This window comes from Ochotona curzoniae, unplaced genomic scaffold (genome assembly GCF_017591425.1).
Source record: "Ochotona curzoniae isolate NIBS_2020 unplaced genomic scaffold, NIBS_Ocur_1.0 contig_2294, whole genome shotgun sequence".
Lineage (NCBI taxonomy): Eukaryota > Metazoa > Chordata > Mammalia > Lagomorpha > Ochotonidae > Ochotona > Ochotona curzoniae.
The window spans coordinates 5,840,751-5,858,356 of record NW_024465405.1 but is presented as its reverse complement, the minus strand read 5'-3'; the positions used below and the strand labels follow the sequence as shown (position 1 = coordinate 5,858,356).

Here is a 17,606-nt window from a genome sequence, read left to right as displayed (position 1 = left end):
AGGTCTGGTTGTGGGGAGGGGCCTGGGGGATTGGCCCTGGTGAGGTCTGGTCCTGGGGAGGGGCCTGGGGGATTGGCTCTGGTGAGGTCTGGTCCTGGGGAGGGGGCCTGGGGATTGGCCCTGGTGAGAGGTCTGGTCCTGGGGAGGGGCCTGGGGGATTGGCCCTGGTGAGGTCTGGTCCTGGGGAGGGGGCCTGGGGGATTGGCCCTGGTGAGGTCTGGTCCCGGGGAGGAGGGCTCTGGTGGTGTGTATGAATGGGCTGATCCTGGTTGGGGTGGGGGATGGCTGGGCAGATCTAAAGGAGACAAGGGTGTCTGTGTATGTATGGGGGTGCAGGTGGTCCTTGGACCCTGTTGTGGCTGTGGGGCTTGTGTGCAGTAGCTCTGGGGCCTGTAGACCATCGTATTTCATCGTGGGAATAGAGACAAGACTGCTCCTGACACACTGTGATGTGGCCGTGCCAACAGGAGCCTTCCTGCTGTCAGGGATGCGACACCTGTGCCATGTCCTGGCCCTGAGGGGAGAGCCATTGCCTGGGCACATGGCCTCCTGCGTCTCCTGACAGAGGTCTTCATGCATGCATGCCTTGTGCTCTGAGCTGCTCTGGGGCTGCTCCAGCCACCTCAGACCCCTCACACTCTTCCCTCCTGGACCCTCCCTGACCCTGGTGTGGCCAGCTCAGCTGAGACAGGATGCAGCCACAGTCCTCTCTGCACGCTGCCACTTCCCTGTCCCCACGGTGCAGCCACTGCTCACACCACCCAGACCTGGCTCCCCTGTCCATCTTGGGCCAGACCCAGTCCAGGCAGCTGTGGGCAGAAGAGGAAGAGGAGGGAGAGGGGAAGCGTCGAGTCCTCTGGTTCAAGTGTATTTTGCAGGAGCAGACCTTTAGCTGAGAACCGACATCCATTTGCAAATGGAAGGGGCATCCAGTGTCCCATCCGCTGTGTCCCCATCCCCCAGGTGTGCTGTTGAGGACATGCCCATAGGTGGTCCTGGCCTGCCCCTGTGAGTTCTCCATCAGGCTCCACTGCTTCCCGGCTTGTCTTCAGGCCTGGCCACATCGGGCAGCAACTGACGCAGTGTGCATGCTTTTCAGTTGTGCAGGCTACACTATGGATACTGTGTAATAGTTCTGTGTTGCCAGGGAGAGAGGACAGATATCAAATGTGTCCATGTGTCTGCAGACACACTTTCTCCCCTTGCCTTGCAGTTCATTGGTGCACAGAGGTGGTGCGCCTTCCAGGTCCTGTGGCATGGTGGTGGGGCAACAGAACAGCACTTGAGACTTCTGGCCCTGGGGACTGGCTGTGCCTGCTGGGGTTCTCTCTGGTCCTCCTGGGACCAGAATCTGTGAAGGGGCAGGAGAGGCGGCTCAGCAGCCCAGCTTCCTCCCCGAGTGCCTCGCCCAGGCAGCACTGCCCAAGCCTGGGAATGCATCCCGGGAGTGTTAGGGAAGTGGAGCGGGAGTCGTTGCTGTTGGCCAGTCGAGCCGCCCAGCTGACCTGGGCCAAGCAGCTGCCTTGCTGTTTGCCATGTGGTGGCCCCTGTACACTCCAGGCTTTCCTCCCAGGCCTAGACTCAGCAGAGTGTGGTTACTCCCTGCGAGTTAACATTTAAGACCCTCGTAGTATGGCGTGGGCCCTCAGTGCTCCACAGCCCGCGCCGCAGTGCCTGTAGTGGTGTCCTGGCTGGGCCTCCAGCTGACCCTGTGGTGGCAATCAGGGTGTGAGGGAGTGAGAAGTTGCAAAAGCACCACCGTGAGTAGTTCTGGTGGTCTGACCTTGCCACCTCCACCTTCCTCTCATTGCACCCTGTCTCTGTGCCTCTCTCAATGGGCCCTTGTCTTGCCCCCCTGCCTTGGCCACCTCACCCCTGGTGCCAGGCCACGTGCCCTAACACTGCCCTGCTTCCCACTGCAGAGAGCAGAAACATGGGAGTGGCCTGAGAAAGCCCCTAGGAATGTGGTTCATGATGGACGACCCCCATCAGCTTGAGCCAGCTTGTTTCCCATGGTCATTTTGTCTTTCCTACTTGGTGGGGGACAGCTCCTCACCATGTGCCCCACCCCACAATCTCACTGCCCAGGGGCTACTCTCCCTGCAGCTACCAATGCCCCAGTGGCTGCCATGCCCTTGGGGACCCACACATGGCATGAATCTGCCAGGCTTCCTCTGGACTGTCCACTGCAGGCCATCCCCCCAGGTCCAGTGTAACAGGCTCCCCCACCCCTGTACAGCCCTTGGTTGGTGCTACAGAGCTGGGCACCTTGGCAGTTCTTGCCCACATCCTAGAGGGCCTTGAAGACATCTGTCCTGGCCGTAAGCACAGCTGACAGACCGAGAGCTAGTGCCCGGTGCCTGGACCATTGCTGTCCTGCTGGCCGCTGGCCCACGGAAGGCTGAGAAGGGGACAGCACCCTATGCAGAGACCTCAGTGTGTGTCCGTGAATGTCGGGGTGAGCAGTTGTCATGGTGACCACATAGTTAGCTCCCAGTAGCCTCAGTCTCCCAGCTGACCCATTGGAATTTTCTAGATAAAGAAGGACAATGGCATTTGTCTCTTTTGCAATGCGTCTGATCTTCTCCTTCTAAGTTTATCTCAGAGGTAGAAGGGGCAGAGTCTACTTCCTAACCCCTGCCAGGGCTGGGCCCCTCGGCTGAGGCCAGAAACTCAGTCCAGGTTTGACCACACTGGGCAGGGGCGGAGCCTGGATCGCCATGACCGGGGCACGAGGCTCAGCAGAACTTCCTTGTCTGTGATGTAGGCCCTGGCTGCCCCGCACGTGTCTGGCTAGTGTCATGGGGAGTAAGTACAGGTGACACTGGTGTCTGGGACGTGCCTGCCAGGTGGGGTCCTCAGGCTGCTGTCCAACCGTTTGGCCAGTGTGTCCTCAAAGACTGGCAGCCACTGGCCTGTGACCAAGTTGCAGCAGCAGGTGGAGGATGGGTCCCAGGGAGGCTGCCACCTCCGGCTCTGGTGTTCATGTCTACCTGGTTCTGCTGTGTGCAGGTTGACCAGCTCATCCTCCACGGGGCCGACATCCTGAGGCCCGTGATGCTGACGCAGGGCGACAAGGTGGCTGTGGGCACGGCCGTGGACTATGGCTACTTCAAATTCTTCCAGGTATGGTCTTGAGTGTGTAGACAGGTGGGGTTCAGAAACCGCCAGCCCCAGAGTGAACTTGTCGCTGGCCTCAGGACCGGAAGATCGCACATTGCCCATACCACGCGCTGATGCCGGCGGAGCGGGAGACCCTGCTGGCCCGGAAGAAGCTGTTAGAGCACATGGGCACCCAGCTGCGCCTCGCAGTGCTTGCCAAGGAAAGCCAGTGGGACCCAAAGGCACTGTACCTGAGCAAGAGAGGTGGGCACAGCGGGTGCGTGGGCAGGGTGGGTGAGCAGAGCAAGAGAGGTGGGCACAGCAGGTGCGTGGGCAGGGTGGGTGAGCTGAGCAAGAGAGGTGGGCACAGCAGGTGCGTGGGCAGGGTGGGTGAGCTGAGCAAGAGAGGTGGGCACTGTGGGCAGATGGACAGCATGGGTGAGCTGAGCAAGAGAGGTGGGCACAGTGGGCAGGTGGGCAGGGTGGGTGAGCTGAGCAAGAGATGTTGGCACAGTGGGTGGGTGGGCAGGGTGGGTGAGCTGAGCAAGAGAAGTGGGCACAGTGGGCAGGTGAGCATTGGGCAAGGGCACACAGGCCATGAGGCTGGGGCACCAGGTCAGGGCAAGTGGCACAGAGCAGGGCAGCACAACAGTGCAGAGAGCCCTGGGGTGGCGATGAGGCAGAGGCTGCCTGCCCTGCTCTTTCCCTTTGGAGTCCTGACATAGTGGGACTGCTCTGTGGGGCTCTAGGTTCCCTGGGCAAAGGTCAGAAGTGACAAGCACTCAGCCATGTCAGTGGGCCTGCTAGGAGCCTGGCCTGGACACACCCATGGTGGCTGTGGACACTCATGGGTTATACCCCATGGCACCAACCCTGGGAGGTGGGCGGGTGTTCAGCTGTAGGAAGTGATGACGGGGCCCTGCAGGGGAACTGGGTGGATGGCCGAGCAGAACTCCCTGCAAAGTGAGAGGCTGTGGTGGAGGGGCCACCAGGCTGCCGGCTGGCCCGGCCATGGTGCCGTGAGCTAGAAGAGTCCTGCCTCCATGTGACAGCAACCTCCTTGCCAGCGTCACACACCTGTGACACTGGCTGTTATCACAGATCCTCTTTGGACCTCACTGGGGCCTGAAGCATTTCTCTGTCATGTGCCGTCACTGTCGCATGGTGGGCTCCTGGTCCCGTGTCGTGTTCCAAAATGGGGACAGTGGCTCTGGACACCAGCTTCCTCTTCTGGCTCCTGGCCAGCTGTTGGACTTCCATAGGGTTCCTGCATCACAAGGAGCAGCGGGGAAGTGGACATTAGCTGGCCTCTCTGGACAGGGAAGCAGAGGGACCAGATGGCCCTGGACTGTTCAAAGTGGAGGTTACTGCCCTGGGGTCCCTGGCCACCAGCTGCCTGAGAGCAGCTCTGCAGAGGGGCTGCGACAACCTGTGCTGCACTGTGGCTTTTAGATGCAGTTCCCCCAGGGCCACTGCTGGGAAGCAGTGTGGATGAGGTGGTGACCGGCAGGCCGTACCTGGTGGACATGGACGAGATGTGGAAGGAGATGGGGCTACATCCTCCCTGGGTGCTGGATACACCCAACTCCTGGCCCCTGCTGTGGTGTCTGCCTCCCCGACAGCACAGAGGCCTGACTGAAGCACCAAGGACGCAGCATCCAGTGCTGCCCTCTGCGCCCACTTGTCGCTAACATGGTCTCTATTGCAGCTGAGCTGGTCACAAGCCACAGGCTGAGGAAAAGGACCCCCAGTGTGCGCAAGACGTCAAGTGCGGAGGACCCTGGGAGGTGAGTGCTGGGGCTCAGACACCACATGGAGAGGTGGGTGCTGGGGCTCAGACACCACATGGAGAGGTGAGTGCTGGGGCTCAGACACCACATGGAGAGGTGGGTGCTGGGGCTCAGACACCACATGGAGAGGTGGGTGCTGGGGGTCCAGAGACCCACACAGGGTGAGCACTGGGGGCCTGGGACCATGGGGAGGTGAGTGCTGGGGCTCAGACACCACATGGTGAGGTGGGTGCTGGGGGTCCAGAGACCCACACAGGGTGAGCACTGGGGGCCTGGGACCCATGGGGAGGTGAGCACTGGGAGCCTGGGACCCATGAGGAGGTGAGTGCTGGGAGTCTGGGACCACACCATGGAGCAACAGCTGCCAGTCTGTGACCCTGGAGTTACCTCCTGGAGTTAGCCCTGCTCAGGCAGCAGGAATGTTACATTAACCCTGGGCATGGAGAGTATGAGGTCAGGAGTGTACTGCCTGGATAGACACTGATAGAACACTGTAGGTTGTGTCACAGTGTCCCTCAGGTGTGTGTGTGTCAGTGTCCCTCAGGGGTCTCTGTGTGTGTGTGTGTCAGTGTCCCTCAGGGGTCTGTGTGTGTGTGTGTGTGTGTGTGTGTGTCAGTGTCCCTCAGGGGTCTCTGTGTGTGTGTCACAGTGTCCCTCAGGTGTGTGTGTGTCAGTGTCCCTCAGGGGTCTCTGTGTGTGTGTGTGTGTGTGTCAGTGTCCCTCAGGGGTCTGTGTGTGTGTGTGTGTGTGTGTGTGTGTGTCAGTGTCCCTCAGGGGTCTCTGTGTGTGTGTCACAGTGTCCCTCAGGGGTGTGTGTGTCAGTGTCCCTCAGGGGTCTCTGTGTGTGTGTGTGTGTGTCAGTGTCCCTCAGGTGTGTGTGGGTCACAGTGTCCCTCAGGGGTGTGTGTGTCAGTGTCCCTCAGGTGTGTGTGTGTCAGTGTCCGTCAGGGGTCTCTGTGTGTGTGTGTCACAGTGTCCCTCAGGTGTATGTGTGTCAGTGTCCCTCAGGTGTGTGTGTGTCAGTGTCCCTCAGGGGTGTGTGTGTCAGTGTCCCTCAGGTGTGTGTGTCACATTGTCCCTCAGGTGTGTGTGTGTCACAGTGTCCCTCAGGGGTTGTGTGTGTCAGTGTCCCTCAGTGGTCTCTGTGTGTGTGTGTGTCACAGTGTCCCTCAGGTGTGTGTGTGTCAGTGTCCCTCAGGGGTCTGTGTGTGTGTGTGTGTCAGTGTCCCTCAGGTGTGTGTGGGTCACAGTGTCCCTCAGGGGTGTGTGTGTCAGTGTCCCTCAGGTGTGTGTGTGTGTCACAGTGTCCCTCAGGTGTGTGTGTCAGTGTCCGTCAGGGGTCTCTGTGTGTGTGTGTCACAGTGTCCCTCAGGTGTGTGTGTCAGTGTCCGTCAGGGGTCTGTGTGTGTGTGTGTCACAGTGTCCCTCAGGGGTGTGTGTCACAGTGTCCCTCAGGGATCTCTGTGTGTGTATGTGTCACAGTGTCCCTCGGGGGCTCTGTGTGTGTGTGTCAGCGTCCCTCAGGTGTGTGTGTGTGTCAGTGTCACTCAGGGGTCTCTGTGTGTGTCACAGTGTCCCTCAGGTGTGTGTGTCACAGTGTCCCTCAGGTGTGTGTGTGTCAGTGTCCCTCAGGGGTCTCTGTGTGTGTGTGTGTCACAGTGTCCCTCAGGTGTATGTGTGTCAGTGTCCCTCAGGTGTGTGTGTGTCAGTGTCCCTCAGGGGTGTGTGTGTCAGTGTCCCTCAGGTGTGTGTGTCACATTGTCCCTCAGGGGTGTGTGTGTCACAGTGTCCCTCAGGGGTTGCGTGTGTCAGTGTCCCTCAGTGGTCTCTGTGTGTGTGTGTGTCACAGTGTCCCTCAGGTGTGTGTGTGTCAGTGTCCCTCAGGGGTCTGTGTGTGTGTGTGTGTCAGTGTCCCTCAGGGGTGTGTGTGTCAGTGTCCCTCAGGGGTATGTGTGTCAGTGTCCCTCAGGTGTGTGTGTGTCACAGTGTCCCTCAGGGGTTGTGTGTGTCAGTGTCCCTCAGGGGTCTCTGTGTGTGTGTGTGTCAGTGTCCCTCAGGGGTCTCCGTGTGTGTCAGTGTCCCTCAGGGGTCTGTGTGTGTGTGTGTCACATTGTCCCTCAGGTGTGTGTGTGTCACAGTGTCCCTCAGGGGTCTCTGTATGTGTGTCACAGTGTCCCTCAGGTGTGTGTGTGTCAGTGTCCCTCAGGGGTCTCTGTGTGTGTGTGTGTCACAGTGTCCCTCAGGGGTATGTGTGTCACAGTGTCCCTCAGGTGTGTGTGTGTCAGTGTCCCTCAGGGGTGTGTGTGTCAGTGTCCCTCAGGTGTGTGTGTCACATTGTCCCTCAGGTGTGTGTGTGTCACAGTGTCCCTCAGGGGTTGTGTGTGTGTCAGTGTCCCTCAGGGGTCTCTGTGTGTGTGTGTGTCAGTGTCCCTCAGGGGTCTCCGTGTGTGTCAGTGTCCCTCAGGGGTCTGTGTGTGTGTGTGTGACATTGTCCCTCAGGTGTGTGTGTGTCACAGTGTCCCTCAGGGGTCTCTGTATGTGTGTTACAGTGTCCCTCAGGTGTGTGTGTGTGTCACAGTGTCCCTCAGGTGTGTGTGTCCTTGTCCCTCAGGGGTCTCTGTGTGTGTGTTACAGTGTCCCTCAGGTGTGTGTGTGTCACAGTGTCCCTCAGGTGTGTGTGTCAGTGTCCGTCAGGGGTCTCTGTGTGTGTGTATGTCAGTGTCCGTCAGGGGTCTCTGTGTGTGTGTGTCACAGTGTCCCTCAGGGGTGTGTGTCTTAGTGTCCCTCAGGGGTGTGTGTCCTTGTCCCTCAGTGGTCTCTGTGTGTGTGTGTGTCACAGTGGGCATTCCTGACGTCTGCTCTGCCCTCGCCCCACGTTGTTCCGTTCTGCATCACGTGCGCATGCTGGAAGTCAGCGGTGTTACTGGGCAGGACAAGGAGCTCTTCGTGGCGTCAATCCCTGACTTCCTCAATTCTGCACGATGACGTGGGGTACAGGGGTCTCCCCCATCTCTCTCCTGCTGTGCCTGGCCTTCCTGACCTGTGCAGCCATGTGGAATGGTGGTGCCCATCTGTCCATTCCTGGGCTGAAGTGGCCCGTGTCGATGCCCTCACCTCCTGTCCCCTTGGTGCTGTCCTGCCATGTTCCCCGAAAGAGGATGTAGTGTAGCGTTGGCCGCATGCACTGTACCCCGGCTGCTTCCATACTGTCATGGCCGCCATCTGCCACCTCGGGGTCCCCTGCCGTCCCCAGAGGGAGCCCCTCGGGACTGCAGCCCAGGCTGCTTCCAGGTTGCCCTTGAATTAAGTGCTCGGCTGCCCACAGTGTGCTGAGGCCCAGCCCTGCCCCCTGCTGGCCTCTCCTGAGAGCAGCAGCACACCCTTCTCACTGCACTGCTCCAGGGCTCAGGGCTAGAGGAGCCAGGCTTGATCCTGTAGTTGGCCCCTCCCATATAGCCTGGGTGGCTGGCTGGGACAGAGAGGGTCATGGTCCCCATCAAAAGTGCAGGAGGCACTGCGAGGCAGCCCCGCAGGCCCGCATGCGTGGGTTGGGCACCGTGCCTGTGGCCTTCCTCCCTGCTGGCCTGTGAGCAGCTTCCAGGGTGTGGCAGGCATTACCTGAGTTGAGTACCATTCTCCCTGTGTGTGTATGTATGGGGGTGCAGGCTGGGCCGGCCCTGCTGCTGATAGGGCTGGGCATGGAATGTCTGACAGCCCTACCCTTTCTTGCAGTGTCCCCTTCTTCAAGTTCTGCTATCACTGTGGCCGCTCCATCGGGGTCCGCCTGTCACCCTGCACACGCTGCTACGGGATCATGACCTGCAGCAAGCACTGCAAGACCAGAGCCTGGGCCGAGTTCCACAAGAAGGACTGTGGCGACATGCTGGCCATTGGTAGGTCAGGGCTGGCTGCGCTGCTTTGAGTCTCTAAAGGTCCAGGACCTGCTTCCAGGGTGTGCAGGGGAGCAGGGGGCCGTGGGGCCAGACTGACCTTTGACCTGGGGGTGTTCTTGTGTGACAGCTGTCTAGAAGGTGGCATTGCAGAGCCCAGAGAGTTTGGTCGTAGGTGCCTGAGGATCTTTCTTCTGGTTATCTGCTCACACCTGGGGTGTCTGCTCACACCTGGGGTGTCTGCTCACACCTGGGGCTGTGGTCACACCTGGGGCTGTGGTCACACCTGGGGCTGTGGTCACACCTTGGTGTCTGCTCACACCTGGGGCTGTGCTCACACCTGGGTGTCCGCTCACACCTGGGGCTGTGGTCACACCTGGGTGTCTGCTCACACCTGGGGCTGTGGTCACACCTGGGGCTGTGGTCACACCTGGGGCTGTGGTCACACCTTGGTGTCTGCTCACACCTGGGTGTCTGCTCACTCCAGGGGCTCTGCTCACACCTGGGGCTGTGGTCACACCTGGGTGTCTGCTCACACTTGGGGCTGTGGTCACACCTGGGTGTCTGCTCACACCTGGGGCTGTGGTCACACCTGGGTGTCTGCTCACTCCAGGGGCTCTGCTCACACCTGGGGCTGTGGTCACACCTGAGGCTCTTTGTTAGAGACCCCCGTCCCTTGACTTCTGGGCACTGGCCTTGGGGTTGCCTCTGGGAGTTTGCTCCCAGTCTGCTCATCTGGTCTTGTGTCATGGTGGACATCAGCAAGTGTCTTTGTAAATGTAGCGTTTTTCCTCCTGATGACCCAGGGAGAGGTGCCGCACCAGGTCTGGCTGACAGGAGGACGGAGCCTGTGTATGCAGAGGTGCCAGGTCCCTGTCTGGGAGTCTGCCCAGTGTGTCCATCCTGGGAGTCTCCAGTCATGCCCTCTGTCCTCTACAGAATGGGCTCCTAACAGGCCCCTGCTTGGGAGCCCCCTGAATCTGGTCATAGCCCTGCAGCCTGCAGGCCAGGACAACCCTGCTGTGAAGGGGCTGTCCCTGCCGACTCCTGGGCATTCCTGGGAGTGGGCTTCAGGATGGGCACTGGGGGCCTGAGGCTGCTTGCCTGGTAGGGGCTCCGGGTCTTACCCCTCTTCCCACACCCCTCCCTTCTTCCTCTTCCTCCCATACTCATCTCCGCCTCCTCCCCCACACCCGCCCCCTCCTGTGCCCCTCCTCCTCCAGAGCCCTGCCCTGAGGCTGACCAGTGGACAGGGGAAGGATCTCTGTGAAGTGGGAGGAGCAGCATTGAATGCCTGTGGCCTGGACTGGGTGAGGGCTGTGCCCATTGCCTTCTGCCTACAACAGGGGCCACCCAGGCTGCTGGCCTGTGGAATCCAAGCTCACAATAAAACAGCCCCCAGAGTGTGCATTCTGCTTTGCTCTGCTCCCACCCTGCCACCCCGCAGCCCCACCCTGCAGCCCTACTGAGCCCTGCTCTGCTCCCGCTCTGCCACCCCGCAGCCCCACCGCACCCTGCTCTGCTCCTGCCTCACCACCCTGCTGTGCTGGTGGAGTGTCAGAGCCTCTGCTGAGCAGCGGGCCCCAGAGTGCTGGGGTGGGTGCCCAGGGGAAGCAGCTGTTCTGTCCTGGGCTCAGTGCCATCATGCCTTCTCGTGGATCACAGCTCCCTGCTGCCGTCCACCTATGTTGGCTTTGTGCCTGCCTTGTGCTGGAGGTGACCTGGGTGACCTGGACACAGCAGTCACTGGCATTGGATCAGTGTTGGTGGGGCTTGTGGGTTGGTTGCCAGGAGGAATGAGGGACATGGGGCCAGGACCAGCCTTGTCCACAGACGGGAAGGTGGCTGCCAGGAGGGGGGTGGAGTGGGTGCTGGGGCAGATCTGGGTGTCAGGGCCGTTCCTTGCCCAAGCAGCCTGCAGTGAAGCTCTGCTCAAGGGTCCCCAGGTGGGAGGCTGGCTTGGGCCGCCTGAAGTGCTTGCTCAGGTGCTGGGTGTCGGGGTATCTTGTCTGTGGGGCTCTGTTTGTGGTGGAGGTGGGGCCGGGCCGTGACGCCCAGCGCAGGCCAGTCCCTGGTCTCCCGGTGAAGGGGCTCAGGACTGGGGGCAATGCCTGGGTGTGTGCTCCGCCATCCCACGTCTAGAAGACACAATACGGACCATGAAAATGACTGAATATTCACAAACAAGATGTCAGCTTGTGGGGAAGTACCTTCTCATGGAATTGCAATCAGTCCTGGAACACATGCTGAGGGCTCTGCAGACACTCGGACCTTTTTTTTTTTATTTAATATTTTTACTGGAAAGTTGGACATACAGAGAGGAGGAACCATCTGATGATTCACTCCCCAAGTGACTACAACGGCTGGAGCTGAGCCAATCCGAAGCCATGAGCCACAACCTCCTCCAGGTCTCCTATGCAGGTGCAGGGTCCCAAGGCTTTGGGCCGTCCTCGACTGCTCTCCCAGGCCACAAGCAGGGAGCTGGATGGGAAGCAGGGCCGTCGGGATTAGAGCCAGCGCCCATATGGGATGCCGGCGTGTGCAAAGCGAGGACTTTAAGCACTACGCTATCATGCTGGGCCCATGAAACTTATCATAACATACATCACAAGGAATCTGCACACACATGCACACTCACACCTCACACGCTCTCACACCTCACACACCTCACACATGCGCACTCACACCTCACCTCACACAGACCTCACATAGTGCACTCACACACACCTCATACACACACAGCTCACACATGCACACTTCACACACACCTCACACAATACACTCACACCTCACACACATACCTCACACCTCACACACACACAGCTCACACATGCACACCTCACACAGCTCACGCATGTACACTTCACACACACCTCACACAATACACTCACACCTCACACACACTCACACAAATACACTCACACCTCACATATGCACACTCACACACATGTACACTCACACCTCACACACATGCACTCACACACACATACTCACACCTCACACACATGCACTCACACACACATACTCACACCTCACACACACACACCTCACATAGTGCACTCACACACACCTCATACACACACACCTCATACACATCCCCCCACACATGCACTCACACACACATACTCACACCTCACACACACACTCACACACATGCACTCACACACACATACTCACACCTCACACACATGCACTCACACACACATACTCACACCTCACGCACATGCACTCACACACATGTACTCACACCTCACATAGTGCACTCACACAAATGTACTGGCACACACCTCACACCTCATACACATGCACTCACACACACACATGCACTCACACACACACCTCACATAGTGCACTCACACACATGCACTCACACACACATACTCACACCTCACACACACACTCACACACATGTACTCACACCTCACATAGTGCACTCACACAAATGTACTGGCACACACCTCACACCTCATACACATGCACTCACACACACACATGTACTCACACACACACCTCACATAGTGCACTCACACACACGGTCTCATGACCAGTGTCCCTCTGTTTTCAGCTGGTGACTTGGCTGTGACCCGACTTGCCTTCCAGCTCTGTTTCATTCAGGTTACTTCCTGCAGCTGACTCTGATACACAGCACGGTTGAGCAAAGTGCATCTGCCTGCTCTCTGGTGATGACCCCTACAGGATGCCCACATCCCGACATTGTCTTTTGTGGCTGAGCTCAGCCGATTGGCACAGGATGGTGGCCTCACACTGCTGTGTGTGGCCCCTGGGGTTGCCTGGCTCTTCTCAGCTTTTACGGGACTCCCATCCAGGTGGCATTGGGCCTCCCTGTCACTGTCCCCTTTTATGGCCCTTGATGTTGAGATGCCTCTCCAAAGTGGAGTAACCCCTTCCTGCCTCCTGTCAGGCGAGCCTGTGGGCAGCTGGGCCTCGCTGGGCCATGTTTCTGCTGTGGAGCTCGTGTGTTGTCCAGGGCCATCCTGAGGTGTGGCTGTGTGAGCAAGGGGCCTTGTCCAAGTCCTCATGAATGGTTCATTCGGGATTGTGCTGCTCTTGATTTCTGCATTGGGGCAGATGCAGGCTCCCCTACTCTCCACGGATGGTTGAGCGCCCAGGCTCATTTGGTTGTTGTGTGGCCTTGAACTCTTTCTCTCCCTTCCCTGGGCCCCGTGCGTGGCCTGTTGCCTGGCAGTCTGTCTTCCTGAGGTGAAGCCTGCCCCTCCCATGGCCTGCATGGCGTGTGACGGCTCAGCCACCAGTACCTCCCCCCGCCCCATGGCCTGCACGGCCTATGGCGGCTCCAGTCCCATACTGACCCGTAACCTCGCTCCTCCCTGTCACTGGGGAGATCCAGCTCACTGGGAATTCGTATCCTTGGTCTCCTAAATATTTCAGAGCTTGGCCAGCTCTCCTGGAGCCATCTGGGGAGGGGATATGGGGACCATATGGAGTCCCTTCTCTGTGCCAGCTCCCAGGTTGGCCTCGGATGTATGGTGAGCCACTCCAGTGAGGCCTGCAGGGCCCCGTGTGCAGCAAGCAGCAGCAGCACTGTCAGCACGTCCAGCCCTCTGCCCGCCCTGTGGTCACCTCTCCCTCTGCTGACCAGGCTGCTGGAGGCCAGCACCCACAGTGCAACTGGGGCAATGCCCCCAGGCTCCCACTGGAGGCCCTGCCTTTCTGGAAAGTTCTGAACTGGCTATGTCCTGCTACGCAGCTGTGCCAGGAGGGCACAGGTGACCTGAGAGGGCTGCAGTGTCACCACATGCAGGGCCCACACTGCCCCTCCAGCCCCCCTTGCCAGATTGCGTGCCCACTGTGGCTCTCACTGGCAGCCCAACCTCCCTGACATCCCCTGGCTCAGGAGGAGGAAGCAGGATTGCCAGAGCCTTGTGTTTCTGCGCCTGTGCTGTGGGCAGTGCAGCAGGTGCATCCGGGGTCCCCGTGGTGGCTCTTCCTGCTCAGGGAGGGTCTTCGGGCCAGGAAGGGCAGACAGGGCATGTATGCCTGCCTGGCTGCCCCATGATCTTGTGTCTGCCCGCTGGGCCTCTATAGCTTGACACTCCTCCTTTCTGGATCTAGGGCCAGCAGCACCCTGAGACGCCCACCAGTACCAGCCCTTGTGGACACCCACTGCCCTGGCCCTGCACTGCCTCGGTGGGGACACTCAGCCAGGAGGGGCTGGGTGGAGGTAGCTTGCTGTACTTCCTTGTGCCTGGAGGACATGCGTGTCCCTGGGTGGAGACCCAGGCTGGGGCCAGCAGATCAGTGCCCATGGCCCTCGCTGCTGTTCTGCCTGGATTCCTCATCTCCTGGGCTGTGGTTAGCTCAGCACCAGCTCATACCTCCCTGTCCCCTTAAGCTCCTGCCCAGCCCCTCCAGGTCTGTGGGAGGCAGGGAGCAGATGGCAGGATGACTGGGTGTGGTCAGCAGAGTGGCAGGGGGCGGGGACCCACAGGCTGCTGTGGTGGGGCCAGGGTGTCCGAGCTGGACCCGCCCCCTAGGACACAACATCCAGGCAGGCTGTGGTCGCTTGGGTGTGGAGAGAGGGGCCCGTGCCCCAGACCAGAGCAGGGTGTGCCACCCGCCCCAAACCAACTGTACCTGCCCCAAGGGGAGTGGCAGCTGCCCGGGGAGCCTGGGAAGGAGTCGAGGTGGCTGGCAGTGGACGTAGGTACCCAGCAGGGGTGGGGTGGGGGCGGGTGGATGGGGCTTGGGTCCCTGCTGGAAGGCTGTGACGAGACAAAGGGTCTGGAACCTTCAGGAGCCAGGGTTCTGCACACACAGGCCAAGGAGCCAGGGGAGAGTGGACACTGCGGACACAGCCTGCGCCCACGCAGCCTGGGGTCCACAGCCCCACCTGCCCGAGCCTGGCTGCCTTGGCAGGCCTTGCCTCATCCTCAGCCCACTCTGGCTGCTGCTTGAGCAATGGAGCCTGGGACTGCCGCTGTTGGGAGGGCAGCCGTTGCCTGGCCCTGCCCCAACATCTGCTTTTTGTGTGGCTTCCGCGTGTTGCGTGAGAGCTGCCCAGTCCTGGGGCTGTCACCTTCAGGCTGGTCAAGACAGATGAGGTTGGGCATCTTCCTGTTGCTGCTGTTCAGTCACTTGCACAGCCCCCCGCGCCCCATGCCTGTGTGTGCAGCGTGTCCTGCGTGCTGCTGGGACTCCGCGTTCCCCGGGGGAGCCGGCTGCCCTGTCTGCTTCAGGACTGAGGTGTTACCTTGTTCCATTCTCACCCCATTGCGTGTTCCTCACAGCAGTGATGTAGGAGGCCTGCAGGCACAGACCCCTTTGTCCGTGAGGTGTGAGGGTCCCGGCATGCGTCTTTGATCTCTCTCCGTGCAGGGGGCGCAGGCAGCGAACCTGTGTGTGCTGTGGAAGCTGGGTCAGGTGTGGGTTCCAGCCCACTGGGGCATCTCCCTGCCCCACTGCCCAGGACTCAGCCAGTGCCGTCTGCTGCCTCCTGGGAGAGGCTGTCCCCACCACCCGGCTTTGCTGAGACATCACTGGGGTGGGGGGGGGACAGTGCTGGCACGCCCAGGTGTGTGGTAAGGACGCAGGCTTGAATCCTGTATCACACTGTCACCCCCCGGGGATACAGTGGGGGAATTTTCAGGAAGGGCTGGCTGTTATTCCCCGGAACCTCTAACTGAATGGAGCCTGGGTCCCCTGGCCGGGGCTTCCCCAGCCCAGCATCGCAGCCATCTGCCTCCTAGGCACTGCTAGGAATGTGTGTGTGCGTGCATGTGTCTGTGTGTCCCCCAGGCCCATCTCTGGCTCTGAGGACACACGTGTGCTTCCGTGTGGCTGACTGAGCCCCACTCCTGTGGGCTGTCACCCCCAGTCACACATTGCCTCTGGGCTGGCCTGTGTGCAGCACACACCCCACCTGCACCGTTGCCACCTCTGGAAGCAGTCATGTTCACGCCTGGCACGTGACAGGCAAGCTCCCACAGCTGTGACGGGCGTCCACTCCCAGGATTCAGGGGCCAAGTGCTGCGATGGGGACCTCGAGGCATGTCCGTTCCCATACTTGTCTGTAGTTGAGTGAAACAGTTTACTGCTGAGTTCTGAGACACGTGGGACCCTCTGACCATCCGGGGTGCCTTTCTCAGTGTGGCGTCTCACCCGGCTGCTTCTGCTGTCGCCGAGCCCAGTGCCTCTCTCATGGCATTATGACGCTCTGGGAGACCCTTCTTGCCGCTATGTCGCTCCTCGGCCCCAGTCTGCACCCTCAGCACACCGCATCTCCCATCAGGTGCGGGTTAGAGGGCAGGGTGTCGGCACAGCATGGGGTCAGTCTGTCTGCATCGCCCACGTCACCGACTCTGGTCCCCCTGCAGTATGAGGGAGCTGCCATGGCTCACCCAGGCCCCTGCCCAGGTCTGCAAAGAGCCCCGGGGGAGGGTTCATTTGCATGTGACAGCCATCTCCCACAGCTGTCAAGATTGTAATAAAGGAAGTGGCCAGTCCATGGCTTACATGGAGGGCCCTGACTGGATGGTGGCCACTTCCCGGGAGGCAGGGTGTGTTTCTCTGCCACACAGGAGACCCATCTGGCTGGTCCTCTTCTAGGCCAGAGGCCTGTGTCCAGCAGGTGCTCCCATGAAGGTCCCCCGGGCCTCTGATCTCTGCAGAGGCTTGAAGCTGGGGAGAGCAGCCATGGGGAGGCTGGCCTTCCCTGCTGGAGCTCAGGGGTGCATGGGTTCCCAGCGCTGCTGCCAACAGGGGCCTTGACCTGAGTGTGGGGCGTGTTCCTGGCAGGGGAACCGTGTGTTTACAACGTGTGGGGTTGTGTGGATGCACATGCATGTGTACCAGTGTGTCTATGTGTGCTGACACCCACACTGGCAGGCCAGGGCTGGCCACGAGGTGTGGGGCCGCTGCCTCTGGCTCCCACATGTGGCTGTCAGGCATGTGTGGCCTCCTGGATTCCCACAGGGGAGGCCAGCCCTGGCCAGTGTGCAGGGAGTGTCTGCAGGGCAAAGCTGCTGACCAGCGTGCTGCTTCCCAACAGCCAAGATGAACAATTACACCTCCCCCTGGCTTCTGCGGCGCCCCCGGAAGTCCAGCAAGGCCGCCGTCCTGGACACTGAGAGGAAGTGGCTCCAAGGTCACCAGAAGCCCACACTGGCCACCTACAAGCTGCAGTGAGCGTCGGGCCCACCCAGGCAGGGGAAGGAGCATGGAGGATAGGTGGGTGTGCACACTGTAGCCTGGGCCTGGCTATTGCAGTGCCCAGGAGGGCTGCATCCAGCCCGTGGGGGATGCCCCTGAAGCCCCCATGCCAGGCTGCTGTACTCTGCTCCCCCACCCTCAAGGGCAGGGTTCATGATGGACCACAGCACTCCAGGGCCCCTGGGGAGGGTAAGCTGCTAAACGCTTGTCAGCCTGGATTGTGCAGGACCAAGGCACCCCAATAAACAGCCCTGGGGCTCACCCTGAGAGCAAGTGTCTTCTGTTCTGTGCTGCTTCCGGCCCTGCGGAACACGGACAGGGTCCCAGGCTTGGGGACTGACGGGAGCAGCCTGGTGTCACACCTGCCTGCAGCTGGAGTCCTGGCACCTGGGCTGTAGGGGCCCAGCGGGGCAGCAACAGCACCCAGACCCTGGATGTGGCTGGCTGGGGAACAGCACAGGGGCGGTCAGTGTTCAAGGCCCTCCCACCTCCTGGAGACAGAGGACACGCACACATGGCCTCTGCCAGGGCATGCAAGGCCAGCCGACAGACGTGAGGCCCTGTCCTGCTGTGGGTCTCCAGCCTTTTATTCACACAAGGACTCAAAGATCACACATCGCCCACCAATGTCAAG

At 60.2% G+C, this 17,606-nt stretch overlaps 1 protein-coding gene across 2 annotated transcripts in view; it reads left to right on the top strand.

Moving 5' to 3' along the window:
- Positions 1–17,213, top strand: part of ANKMY1 (ankyrin repeat and MYND domain containing 1) — a 55,097-nt gene extending 37,884 nt beyond the window's left edge. For both annotated transcript variants that reach the window (XM_040972376.1, XM_040972377.1), the window contains 5 exons: positions 3,013–3,126; positions 3,201–3,366; positions 4,811–4,889; positions 8,625–8,785; positions 16,812–17,213. In XM_040972376.1, coding sequence (XP_040828310.1) covers positions 3,013–3,126; positions 3,201–3,366; positions 4,811–4,889; positions 8,625–8,785; positions 16,812–16,948 — 657 coding nt within the window. In that variant the 3' untranslated portion in view covers positions 16,949–17,213. The remainder of the gene's footprint in view (positions 1–3,012; positions 3,127–3,200; positions 3,367–4,810; positions 4,890–8,624; positions 8,786–16,811) is intronic.
- The last annotated feature ends 393 nt before the right edge of the window (positions 17,214–17,606 follow it).